At 36.5% G+C, this 14,438-nt stretch overlaps 1 protein-coding gene across 1 annotated transcript; it reads right to left on the reverse strand.

Annotated features, from left to right (window-relative positions):
* Positions 1-1,715: 1,715 nt before the first annotated feature.
* Tmhs (Tetraspan membrane protein in hair cell stereocilia) lies at positions 1,716-2,419 on the reverse strand. Its single transcript, XM_081741641.1, has one exon. The coding sequence runs from the start codon at positions 2,169-2,171 to the stop codon at positions 1,716-1,718; it is 456 nt and encodes a 151-aa protein (XP_081597767.1). The 5' UTR covers positions 2,172-2,419.
* Positions 2,420-14,438: the final 12,019 nt, after the last annotated feature.

Below are 14,438 nucleotides of genomic sequence, written 5' to 3' on the forward strand. Positions count from 1 at the left end.
TTGTTAGCAACTGAGAGAGAGATTGAAGTCTGTCTGTGGGAGCTTAAACCTGCTCAAAGGCCGCCACCTTTGCAATATCGTAACACCTGCAGAAATCATGAGACTAATATCTTTCGATCTGCTTAAAGAATGATCGACGCGTTGTTTGAATCTCATTATGAATGCATACTCTGAAGTTGGATTTAAATACATGAAAAATAGGCGTAGCCGGAAATTTTCTTTAAACAAGATACATGCATTGCATGCTTATATCAAAGCACAAAGTTAAAAATAATAATATTACTCTATTATATGACACTCATTTTAGAAATTACAAATATCATCCTGAGCAAACAAGAGTTGTAAGGTTAAGATTCTTTTGTTCTATTTAGAAGATTATATGTTCAAATTTTGTAGTTGTGCATTCTGGATGGAATATTCACCAGTATCGCTACGCAATGGCCCATGTTCTTCGTTCCGTACTCTCCCTCTGATACAAGGAGCACATTTAGAGCTCTCTCTTCCCTATATAATTAGCGTTCTTGTTTTAGACGTGGGATACGCAGGTTCGATTCCCACTGGAAGCTCATGTGCTTATGATCTCACACGTTAAGCTGTAGGTCCACGTCTCAAATAGCCTCGTTGTTGAAAGGGGCGTTAAACTCAAATCCAACTAAGAGCACGTAGTTTGTGTTAAAACACTGTATCTGAGTAAGAATGCACTATAAAAGCCGAATGATATATCTCTTATTCACTTTTTTTTAGTACTATTAAAATGTTCATACAGTAATTGCTTTTTGGTTTTGGGTTCACATTAACTGTTCACTGGAATATAAACTAGAAAGCCTATTTTACGGAATTCAGTGGTTGAGTGATAAGAGTCTCTGCTTCGACACCAGCCAATGTTAGTTCGTAGTAAAGAAGATCATATCTGTGGGTTTTCTGAGTGTCCTATTTTCCTTCCATTTCCTTATTTTGCAAATCCTACCATAATCACAATGTTTCTTTTAGCCTAAAGGACAATAACACTAGAGACACGTTAAACTAGATATTTCATTTTTGAAATATTGTTTTATACAAAAAGAATAAATGTCGTGTTACTTGAATCGGGGAATAAAATGAATCTGCAACTGGAAAATTGAATATCTTAGCGAATAAGTTTGCCCGAAATTTCATTAATACGTATGATGTTGGGTGTATTTTCATATAAAATGTGCAGATACTATGAGATTCAAAAAATTACTCACAGAATTTAGAATATCGTAAGATAATCTTATCGTTTTTAAAAAGCTCCTGGTTATTATCTAAAGTGTCATAAATATATTTTATACAAACAGGTTATAGCGGTGTCCAACACGTTAGCACAATGAACCAACTGGTTCCACGAAAACAAGAAGGTGCTGCAACAATAGCTTGAGGGCCTATATCATATCGACAATATCTAAAAAGAAAATCGGATAAATCTTCATGGGTAATATATAAATGCTTTCAATATTGATGAAAAACAATTAAATATCACGTATGTCAGCAAATGTCAGCCTTATTAGCATAATGTTATTGTCATAAATGTGGCAACATTGCCTCATTTCCCGTTATGTGCCTTGAATACTTATTTACATTTTGTTTGGTATGTGCGATCTTTGGTATGTGCATGCTACCGCCTGGTATGACGCATCGTTAGAAGAATGTTGATTTTCTCACTCATTAAGAACGTATAGACATACAAACATTTTATATTAAAAAAAATATATAAACAATAATATTACAAAGCATATCTCACCTGAAAACACCTGCATCCATCCACATATGTGAAACACGGTGGTCGATTGGAAAAAGAAGAAAAGTAACATACAGCATATGCAAAGTAGTGTAATGATCACTGACAAGCCCACAAATACGGTTGCTGCCCTGAATGCTGGGTTGGGTATCGTACTAAAATCATCCAATCTTCCTTGACAATCTTCAATACCATTTTCGGTAAGGAAGAAACAATATGTCCAGAGTCCAAATCGTCCAGGATAATTCGATTCTTGTGTATCACCGATCCATTCAGGGGTTACGAATGCGACAACGTTAATAATAGCGTAACATATTGTAAATATGCCCCAAAGTACACCAATAGCCTTTGAGTTTCGGATATAATTTGTTGTATAAATTTGCGACGATTCTACATATTCCACTTTTGAACCCATTTTTTTGGTTCTTTATATCGTACAAACTAGAACACTACACGCAACACACTGAAGTTAAAATATTCACCAATAACTTCTTCACTTATTCACATGACCACACGTCAGAAGTCTTTCACAAAAGTCATCCCAAAGACACTTAACAAATACGAACCACCACCTCAAAATGGCGCCCAACCAGTTTCCTCCCAACACAACAGTTGTCTGCACGTTGAACCAACGTTGAACACCTTCCTACTTCACCTGAGCTTTGTTAGTTCACCTGTATGCTACCAGGTAGCGTAGCGGTACTTTTATTCAACAACTAACTACATACCATTAGGGCAATGAATTTCTCTCTCGAAGATAAAATGAACAATATGTTTTGTCCTTTTCTCTCTCTCTCTCTCTTTATCCTCTTGTTTTTCAAATAACATTTTACGAACATGAAGCAGATTGCTGGTATTTCAGAATTATAGTTTTCCAAGTTATGAGAACACAGACGATTTCAAAATAAGTGTCCATAAAAATGACCATATACACTTACATAAAATCTTAAATATGCATGCTAAGGATACGAACAAAAGCTCTCTTATCTCTTCTCTAAAAAAATGACTACATTTTTGTTTTCAATCAAAATCTCACAGTTCTCATTCAAGAAACAAATAGAAGTGTATGGTTTTGATTCTTATGGAGAAAAAATAACGTAATCATTATATTTAATAATACACTCAAGTTTGTGAGATCATGCTAATTACTAGGAGAACAAGTACCTAGGGATATATATATATATATATATATATATATATATATATATATTAAATTCTATCATAAACCGAATTTTGTTGAAGTGCAATACATTCTCCTGATTGATGTGCGTGTTTTAAGAATATGACTTGAGTTGATTTTGAGTTTAACGTCTCTTTTAGCAGCGACGCTATATGAAACTGAACCTACTGATTAACGTGAAATCCGAACCACATGAGATCCCGCCGGGAATCGAACCCGGATCTCCCACGCCAAAGGCGCGTACGCTAACAGCTTAGCCACGGAGGAGCTACGTTTTAACCCTAGGACTCCCAGTGGGGTCCAATGAACCCCAAGACTATGTTTGACAGTTTGTCAGTATTATTTTCCTGGATTCTAAGGGATAAGAAAAGTATGGCGATTGACAAAAGGTCACTAGTCCTAACAACAAAATAATAGATCTCAATTTAGTAAAATAAAATAGTGTTCCAAGACAGTAGCGGCGTAACTGGGGACCCTTCTTCTAAGGGACCCCGCCGGAAATGACGCAAATGATCAATTGCTCGTTAATCAATGGAACATTTCAATGGGGGCTTGTGCGCTTGACTGAACTTACTGAGAGGAAGATTCTTCACAATAACCATAGTTTTGCATAGACTACCGGGAGATAAGTTTTTCATATTCCGATTTCCTTGTATCGACTGCACGTTGTTGAGTTAAATTGATTTGAGTTTAACATCCTTTTCAGCAGTGAGGCTATATGAGACGGAACCTACTGATTAACGTGGAACCCGGGTCTCCCACGCCAAAGGCGCGTACGCTAACCGCTTAGAAAGGAACTCCTCCGGCTCCACGCGTTCATTCACTGATTTTCATATTGAATCTTGGATGTCACTCACGCTTGTGCGTTCTGTTATTTAATGGACAAGTTACAAAGTCAATAACATATAATATTCATTGTCTAATTTGCTTGCTACTTACTATTAAAGTGTATGTTCATGCACTAGCATTAATATTGTAAATTGGAATGAGTTTGGATGATATCTTCTAGTTATTTGTATTGAACTAAGCATATAACTAGAATAACCTCTCGAAGTATGTGCATATCTTTCTGTTCCCTTCCAATTCTCAGGATTCGATTTTCAATTCCAAGTAGGCACCCCTGTCATTCTTACACGACACGAAATTCGACAACATGCAAGAGGACTTGCTGTCTTCTTTTGATGTCACAGATCATCTCCTTGAGTTTGTGCACATCTTTCAGATTCACCATCACTCTCTCTCTCTTTCTTATATATATATATATATATATCTTCGCACGGAGAAAATAATTTTATGTGAAATATTTGAATTCCCTTGCCTTTAGAATATTTATTTCAATAAAAGTGTAATTATTAAAATACAGAAGATGCTCTACTTTTGGCATGAAGAATGAAATACTCTACCCACATAGAATACACCTTTAATGAAATTGAAACGAATAAAAAAAAACTCAGCTTAAAATTAATATTAACTCTCTACCAAAAATCATTTCAAACGGGTCAGACGTTTTTCCGCCCCGACAACTATGAATTCAACACAAATCTCATTAATTTTTCATATTTTATTTTTCTCCTACTCTCTCCCCTCTGCCGATGGGGATGAACTTGGACTTAAACGACATTGGAAGCGTCCCTGTTCATTTAGCGACCCCGAAAATTATGGATTGCACACTAATATCAGTCGCTTTGCATTACTTTTACATGTCACTCCTTCCAACTCCCACACCTTGGGGTATCTCATTCCCACAGATTTTTTTGCAGATTAAACCATGTATTTACCATATTTGATTAAAATTGCTCCTGACCTTTCTGAGCTACGCTGGAATATACATTCATACACCTAATATATATATATATATACAGGGTGGTAGGTAACTCAACCGACAAACTTTGGGAGGTGATTCCTTATACGAAATGAAAGAAAAAAGTTCTAATAAACATGGGCCGAAAAATGCCTCCTTTCGGAGTTATGATCCATTGAAAATTCGAAAAATCATTTTTCAAAACTCCCTAACTTAGAAATTATAGGACCTATTCCAAGCGGTCTTAAGGAATTACACAGGAACTGGTATACGCTCTATCTAAATATCCATGTTTTACCATCTTCCGCTATCGGTGAAAGGAACTGTGAAAAGGAAGTTGAAGTATAGGGATACTCCTTTAAGTACTAATGGTGCGTTCGTTTCACTGGTACCAGTGAATTCTGAAACATGGATATTTAGATAGAGCGTATACCAGTTCCTGTGTAATTCCTTAAACCGCTTGGGATAGGCACTATAGTTTCTAAGCCAGGATGTTTTGAAACTTGATATTTCGAATTTTCGGTAGTTCACAACTATGAAAGGAGACGTTTTTCGACCCATGTTTATTAGAACTTTTTTCTTTCATTTCGTATAAGGAACAGCCTCCAAAAGTTACCTACCACCCTGTATATATGTATATGTATATATATATATATATATATATATATATATATATATATATATATATATATATATATATATATATATATAGATAGATAGATAGATAGATAGATAGATAGATAGATAGATGTGCGACTAACGTGTAAAGGCGTTGCCCCTGCATATTTCCAATCAGCTGACTAAACTATTATAGCATGTTTAAACTAGGGATTAAATGTCATCGCAATTGTATCCCAATAGCCTAACAAACCCAAATTATGGATTCGACACTAATCTCAGTCATTTCAGACATTTTATTTTTCACCCCTTCTTAGTTGTTTCTATCATTTTGTTACCTCCTTCCACTCTCCCTAGGTATACTAGGTGAACTTATTCCTACTAGAGGCTGAGCTTGAACTTTATGGTCATTAGAACTGGCACCAATCAACTTAGGACGACAATATCGGTCGTTTTCGATCATTTTTATGTCTTCCCCTCCCCTCCTCTTGGAGTGCTAGGGGGTCTCACCCCAACTGAGTGCTGACCTTCGATTTAAAGGGCACCAAAACTGTCATTCTGAAAAGAATCGGGACACACACAAATATAGAATTACAACTTCGAAATAGTGAATGAATTTATCTACCTAGGAACAACAATCCCATCAAATAATGACCAAAGTGAGGAAGTCAAAAGAAGGATCACCATTGCGAGAAAACTCTGGATTCGACACTAAAATGATCGCGATGACTCGTGAAGCCAGGGCTCTACACTAATCATAGTAGACCCTATTGCTTTACCTCACGTTGGTGTATCGGAAGAATTCGGTACGATTCGTGGAGCACTAGAGAAAAATGAAACAATATAAGAAATGCACGAACAATGTTGCAAAACATAGAAGACATCGCGAACGAGAAAAAAAAAAAGCACTCAAAGAACTAAAACACGAACACTAACAATTATTCGAATTAATTAGTAACAATAATAAGAGTAAAAATAACAAAACCCCATCAGGAAGTCGCGGTCGGAAAGAGGGATTGCCGCTGGAGGCAGCCGGCACCCGTCCGCGGCGGCACGATGATCTACTTGTTCAAAGTTGCTTACCTTTTGCCGAGGCGGCAAGCGGTCGAAACTCATAAAATAAAATGCCCTTTGCCGACTGTTGCCGACCGTCAGAGTCGGCAAAACAGTCGGAAATGCCTCTTTCCGGACCCTCTACCGACTGCTTATGCTGGCCTCTTTCTGGCGGAGGCGCCGACGTATTTCATGCTCATTTCCGGCTGTTCGCCGACTTCTCGGCAAGGCAACTATTCATCGCGGTCGAAAATCGCGCGGAGAAACGCCGGTGTTCGGCGTCGGCAATCCGACCGTGGTATCTGGTCGGCATGGGCAAATTGTAAGACTGTAGGCGGCAGGATCCTGATGGGGAACTAAACTTAGCGCAATCTGACAACACTGAACCTCAGTATATGTTCTCCGTAAAGGGCTAGAAACGACACTGGCAAAATTCCATGATGAGAGTTGACGATTGGGACACACCTCATGTTGTATTGGGTGACAAAATTAGTAGATATAGGTTCAACTTCACGACTCCTTGACACCACCATAATATTGTTTTCAATTATTTTTTTGTCACAATACCGTCTCGCAGGAGTACTAATGGGGACTGAATTTGCATTTAAACGCCATCGGAAGTATCACTATTCATCTAAGAAATTCCGAAAACTTCGGATACATTAATATCAGCCCTATTCGATCATTCTTATATATATATCCCTCCTCTTAGGTTGCAAGGGAGTCTTATCCTCACTGGGAGGTTGAACTTGGACTTAAAGGGCATCGAAACTGTCACCAATCAGCTCATGGATCTCGAAAACTATGGATTTGGCACTAATATCGGTCATTTTCGATCATTTTTATGATTCCCCTTTTTCTATGTGTGCTAGGGGGGTCTTATCCCGGCAGTATTCTTTTCCAGTCTGCAGGTAATATGTATACTAAGTTTGATTAAAGTTTCTCACGGCGTTCCAGAGTTATTGTGGAACATACATACATACATATAAAGTGTTTTCGTGATGTTTATCAGCCACATCAACATCAAGATTTTCAGTAAACTATCACCTAGAAATAGCAGAAAATCAACCTCTTCCGGTTTAACGTTGATCACTTTAGAATAAAAAAGTAACAGATAGGGAGAAGTAATTTTTTGTAATCAATTAAGCGTTGAAAAATATACTCCATCTTTATTCTAATCTCTCTACCGAAACCAGGAGTGGCTCAAATCAACGTTGATTGCTATAGAGTAGAAACGGTAATCGATAGAAAGAAGTTGTTTTGTGCAATCGATTAAGCGTCTCAACAATACATTTCATAGCGATATCAGAAAATTTACAAGCGGGTTTAGCGATATCAGAAAATTTACTATCTTCTTGCTTAACCCCTATTCAAACCGAAACTCATAGAAATCAACCACTTCCGGTTTTATCGTTGATTATAATACAAAGAAAACTGTAACATATAGTGAGAACCAGTTTTCTCCTATTTTAATCGTCGATAGATGTTCTAATTCTTCTATTAAAACTGGAAGTAGCAGAAATGAACCACTTCCAGTTTTAACTTTGATCGTTATAGAATGGTAACGCATAGCAAGAAGCTATTTTCTGAAATCGAATAAGCATCCTAAGAATATATTTCATCTTCACTGTAATCTTTATATTAAAACCGGAAGAGAAAGAATAAACCACTTCCGGTTTTTACGTTTATCGCTAAAAAGAAGAAACGGTAATACGAGTAGATAGAGAGAAACGATTTACTGCAATTGATTAAGTGTCTCAACAATACATTTTACTTTCATTCTTAAGTCTCTATTAAAACCGGAAATGGTATAAACCAATCACTTCCGATTTTGACGTTGCTTGTTATAGAGTGAAAACGGTAACGTTCGATTTTGTTTCAAAATACTATCTCCTTCGTTTCCGTTACTGGAGTTTTATTTCCAGCCTAAAGTTGCTTATCCTCAAATTTCCTAAAAGGCTGTAATACATTAATTGCCATTTACCACTACATATCTGTGCATACATTTTCTCCTCGACGTATGAAAACCAAATACAGGAACAGACTTTACGTGGAATCATATATACGTCTGGAATTATTCTTTCAGACATACAGAAGTTGACTTTTGAAGAACAGCCTCAGCTATCACATTAGGCGAGTGTTGAATTTACAATATTAAACCTAATTGGTACGAACTATTTTTCCGAATATCTATATTTATAACAATATTGTATTGTCTTAAATGACACGTTTAAGTGTAAAGACATTAATCAATCATTTCATTTTTATGATATGCAAAACGTATTTAAATAATAATTTTTGATTTCACGGAGGTCACTACAGAGGGATTGGAAAACACTGCTCTAAACTGTTACATTCTTTAAAATCGTAATACTGTGTTCTATTTCATTATCCTAATTCTAGGTTATTCAATTAATCACATAGAACATATAAGTATTCGATTCCCGGCAGGAGTTCATAAAGTTCGGATTCCACGTTAATCTGCAGGTCCCGTCTCATACAACCTCGCTGCAGAAAGGGACGTTAAACTCTAGATCAACTGAACTTAATATCTAAATATTAAAATACCAAATAATATGCATAATTTGCAATATAGTTCAGTATTAGGGGAGAGGGGGGTACATTTGAACAGGGGGTACCTTTGAACATTTAAGATAACAGGCTAGAAATAATAGCATATCTGGTGGTTTCAAAATTTTTAGTTTGGCAAAACTGCGTTGCATGACGGTCAACTGTTATCTGCAATTTTAATGTAACTGTTGATGAACAGCAGTACTTTGTTACATTTGTGGGGTGTAAAGTTGGAATTTTTGTGAAGTTTTGTAAGATTTTTGACAGAAGCCTGTGTTTTGATATTATCTGCCATTCATTGCAGAAGCAAGTACATTAATTTACTTATCCAATGTTGCCCTTTGTATTTCACAATAGTTTGTACTATCTGGGTATTATCAAATTCTGCTTGATCATGCCGGTTGGGGCAGCTTTGAACAAAAATTAGGGGGCACATTTGAACATTGTTCTACCTATACTTTTCTGAAAGTTATAAGTACCAGCAACATGTTTGTGTTCTCAGACAATGAAGACAAATGTTCAGTGCCAACTGCTGATATTGTGTGTGGACTTTCTAATTCTTGTCTGTCGTTTTCGATTACTTTTAAACTTTCGCCCGCCTCACTTGGGAGTTGAGTATAACCTTGAACTTGAATTGGATTATAACTGTCACTATTCATCTTAGTGACCCCAAAAACTATGAATTCAACTCAATTCAGATGTGTTTCCGAAGGGGAAGCAAATTATTTAGAGCACAGAGGCGCACAATATACAAATACGGGCCTCCATATATGTTTCAGCAATTATTACTATTATTATTATTATTTCCTTGCCATACGCGATTGGATAATTCTTGTGCCTTAAACTGTTAATACTGCTTTGTTACATTAGCCTTGTTGTTCGTAAACGAATTAATCCTGAAAATAACGATTATTGTAGTAAAATAATGGTTTGTTCAAAACTGCCCCACGTATGTTCAAATCTACCCCATGCTTGTTTCAATCTACCCCCCAAGGGGGTACATTTGAACGACACCCCCTGCGCCCTTGCACAGAATGACAAGATCAAACAAAGTACTCGATTTTATGGCAAATATAATGTATATTATATTTAGCTTTTGCTACAGTTCTATAAGGAAATTTACTGGGTGTTTGGAAGCAAAAACGAATATTCGAAAACAGATGTTCAAATCTACCCCCCTCTCCCCTACTTATATTATGTTTCCAATTAAATTCATTATAGTACGGAAGGTATAACGTCGTTGGCTTCCAGCAAAAAGTTGTAGTGACGTTTATGGGGAGTGAACAGTTTGGTTACTCGTGGCTCACTGAGCGTAGGAGATAGTTGGTGGTGATTGGCTACCCTCTTATCACACCTCCAGTGACGAGCAGGTCCAAGCGCGGGAAGCCAACGACGTTATACCTCCTCGACTATAATTGTAACTAATAACAATTTTTTCCTGTAACTTCTGTCAGGTTCATACCTGCGCTCTGCGCTCGCATATTATTACCGTTCAACCTAAACAAAAAGGTGTAGTCTAACAATGCCACAGAAATTTAGTTTATAACTCGTAGATTTTCAGACTAAAAAATTGAGATAGCCTATGAAAATATCCAACATACACTGAGAGAGAAACGTATGCGGTGTACGTGAAAACGTAGGTTACATGAGTAAATTCTGTAATTTTTGGATTTAACGGATGACTATAGGTAACATCCTGCTATAAACATATAACTGAATACGTATATTTTATAATACTTTCAATATAAGTGTTCCATCTATATGTACTTTCCGTATGAAACAAGGAAATGTATATAGGCGGTCAGAATCTCACACAGATGGATTATATATTCGTAACATACAGCTAATGTAAGTAACATAGGTATGTGCATGTAATATATAGAAGACTGTTAAACTTAGACATCCTGCACCGGCATGATGTAACATTTAAGCACAAAAAGGGCAGTACGTGTGTAGCACATGGATAACGTATGCTCCGTGCACATTTCCGTAGTAAACACATGGATTCCGTATATTTGTACAACATACCGCTGTCCGGATAACGAATTTTTCTCAGTGTAGTCATATATAGTTATGCGTTTGATTTTTACTGAAATATAATAATTAATTAAATAACAGGTCAACACTAATCAAAAGTGATTGACAGTTGTTATTGCTATTTGTTGAGTATCGATTCCTAATATGAGCGATACTTTTAAATATCGCACTTATGATTTACTTGTGTTTTGGAGAAAAATCAGAACATTTGGAATTTTGAACCATTTTTCGGGGTCAGGTTACGTAAATCCGGAAGTGTCCCGGCTAAACTGGGACGTCTGGGAACCCTAATTTAGTACCATCTTTCGAAATAACTATGCCTAAGCTTCTTTGAAATACCACTTGTAGATTGAAACAGACGGTAATATCCTACACAGAACTTTGCATATTTACTGCTCAGGAAAGGCAAACGGTTACTTTCTTTGCTTCGATTAGTTCTAGTTTGTTAACTTATTGAAACAAAATGGAAAGACCTAATGGAAATATACACAAATAACGCGCTTAATCTATATACATTCTGAGTCGATTTCATTTTATGCTGCTAGCAGGTATGGACGAGCAGTCTAGGGTCCTAAGTTATCGATCATAATACCCGTTTGTCGTAGATTGGAATCCCGCTCAGACCATGAGTGTTTATATTTTATCATTCATTTCATATTCATCATTCATTTCCCATCATCTCCTTCAGCCTAAAAGGCATTATTGTGGGACCATTGACTTTGTTACTTTTTAAAATTCCATATTGATGTTGCATATACTACGAAATGTACAGTTCGCAGCAAAAAACTTGCAACATGAGCATGTAAATTAATTGTGAAACGACGAAGTGTTTTGCTCCAAAATAAGTGTGCAGGGGAGGACGCCGAGATTTCTCCTGGCATGATTTGTGCCACTTAAAAAGACGTTATGTTGATTCCCTGCGCTGTTAGGCGTAGTTTCACAATAAACTTACGTGCTCATGTTGCAGGATTTTTTGCTGCGGACTATACAACCAGTAAAAAATTTCCTTTTCTGGCGTGGTCTCCTATTCAAGTCAAAAGTAGAATTCTTTAAAACAAAAAAGATCAAAATTCAGATCTCTAGAGCAATATTTTTCAATACTTCTGATATCGCTGGCCCTCTGTAGCGACTATTAATTCTCCTCGGCCCCCCGTGAAATCAGGAATTAATTTTAAATATATATTACATACGAGAGACAGTCAAAACTTTCCCGGCATGTGTTGTAGTTTTGGCATTTGTAATCCAATCACAATGAATCTTCTACAGTGCAGTCCCTAGGTTGCCTAATTATGAATTTGATTAACGTGAACATGCCATAACAAGCAGTGTACGAGTAGTTTACCTGAACGGAAGAGTGTGTGGTGATCAGTTAATGCAATGTCCCATTTCGAACAACATCCAAACATCATGTCCATGTGCAAATTTGGGAAATTTGTTTCAGAGATTTGGATAGCCTTAGAAAAAAAATACCACCATCAGATTTTTGGCTCTTTCCAAAGCTAAAAGTGAGCCTCAAAGGAACCCTTTTCGCCACCGTAGAAGTAATTATAAAACAGACGTGTCGGCTGAACTTCGGAAGGTACCAAAAGAGGTATCGTCAGGTTTTCCAGAAGTCGGGTAAGAGTGTGTGTTGCAAATGTGGCTACTTTGAGCGATTAAGTACACGCATACTTATATTGAGGTAGTAATGAGCTACAACAAAATTCCAGGAACTTTTTGATTGTCCCTAGTATTATACCTAAAATGATAAATTAATATTTTACACATTCACACGCCATTTATGACAATACAATATTGTTGTAAATAGATGATATTTGAAAAAATAGATCATATCAGTTAGGTCTAATATTATGAATTCAACAGTCACCTAATGTGATAGCTGAGGTTGTTTTTCAGGCGCCAACTTCGGTATGAATTCAAACTGGATAATCTCATACATAGATATGACTCCACGTTAAGTCTGTTCCTGTATTTCGTTTTCATACGTACGAGATGAGAAAATGTTCGCACAGATATGTAGTGGCAAATAGGAATGTATGTCTTAAAAGCCTTTTTGGAAATTTTAGAATAAGCAACCGTAGACTGAACCGTAGATCTCTAGTAATGGTACTGAAGGAGACGACATTTTGAACGTCGAATGACAAGACAGCTCTATATGTTATTCGTCACCAAAAAAGGAGGTTGATATTTCGAGTCTAGAAAGGTAGTTATTATCCAATGACTTTTTTTTTTTTTTTTTTTGTGAGCAACCAATCATCTTAAATTCAATCATAATTTTAACGACATCAGAGGAAAGGGGTTGTTTATTTATTTAAAACAATGAAATCATTCAGTCAGTGTGAAGGAGGAATCGTATCTTTCTTTCTCTAAACGGTTACACCACAAATTTTAGATCTTAAATGTTGCCCGTCTCTTAGATTATAGTTTAGCGTTCCTTTCAGCAGTGAGGCTATATAAGACGTGGATCTACAGCTTAATGTGTTATCTAAATCACATGGTTCCCGACGGGAATCAAACCTAGATCTCCAGCGTCGAAGACGAGTACTGTGAACCTATAATTGTCTTACACAGAAAACAAAGTGACAGATGTACCTTGAAAACTCAACTTAAAGAGTATTCAAGATTGTAAGATTGTAATTGGGGAGTGGACTTCAGATCTGTTTGAGAGGCCTTCTATAAGAGCTTGGTAATATCATTGAAGCAATCACGATGCAAAATCAGAGAGAGCATAATACGAGAAAGTTTAATGAAAATAAGTTCCATAAACATTTTAATCTCTCGCGACCCTCTAATGTTCCGTGAGCACAGATTGAGAAATACTACTCTAGAGATTCACCACCTTTGACGACTAGAGCATTATTAATCCTTTTGCTTCATTTTCCTCTGTTTGTATTATTGCAGAAATAACTAATATACACTTATGTTAAAAAATAGGTATTCGCTTTTGCAAATTCTATGTCAATTCTTTTAAACATATCCTTTGTTTTATGATAAACAAAGGAGCATATTCTTCGTTCTTTTAAAGTTTTCATGTAACGCTGTCTATCTCAATTAGGGATGGGCAAAACCGGTTTTTATAAAAACCGGAAACCGGTTTCTAGAAAACCTAGACCCAAAAAACCAACATTTCGGTTTTCTACAAAACCGGTTCGGTTTTTCACCGAAACCGGTTTCAGTTTTCTACAAAAACCAGTTCGGTTTTCACCGAAACTGGTTTCGGTGAAAACGTTTGGAAGACACATAAAACTATTTCTGTGGAAACTTAATCGGTTTCCGAAGGACAACGAAACGCTATTCTGATCAGAAATAACAAATTTTGGAAAACATGGAACCGGTTTTGAAGAAAACCGGATCCGATGAAAAACCGAACCGGTTTTGGAGAAAACCGATAACTGGTTTCGGTGAAAACCAAACCGGTTTTG

The sequence above is a fragment of the Thermobia domestica genome, chromosome 16 (assembly GCF_964235325.1).
Source record: "Thermobia domestica chromosome 16, izTheDome1.hap1.1, whole genome shotgun sequence".
Lineage (NCBI taxonomy): Eukaryota > Metazoa > Arthropoda > Insecta > Zygentoma > Lepismatidae > Thermobia > Thermobia domestica.

What these genes read in the sequence shown, in the direction of transcription:
- Tmhs (XM_081741641.1), bottom strand. Translation starts at nt 2,171, where the DNA reads ATGGGTTCAAAAGTGGAATATGTAGAATCGTCGCAAATTTATACAACA.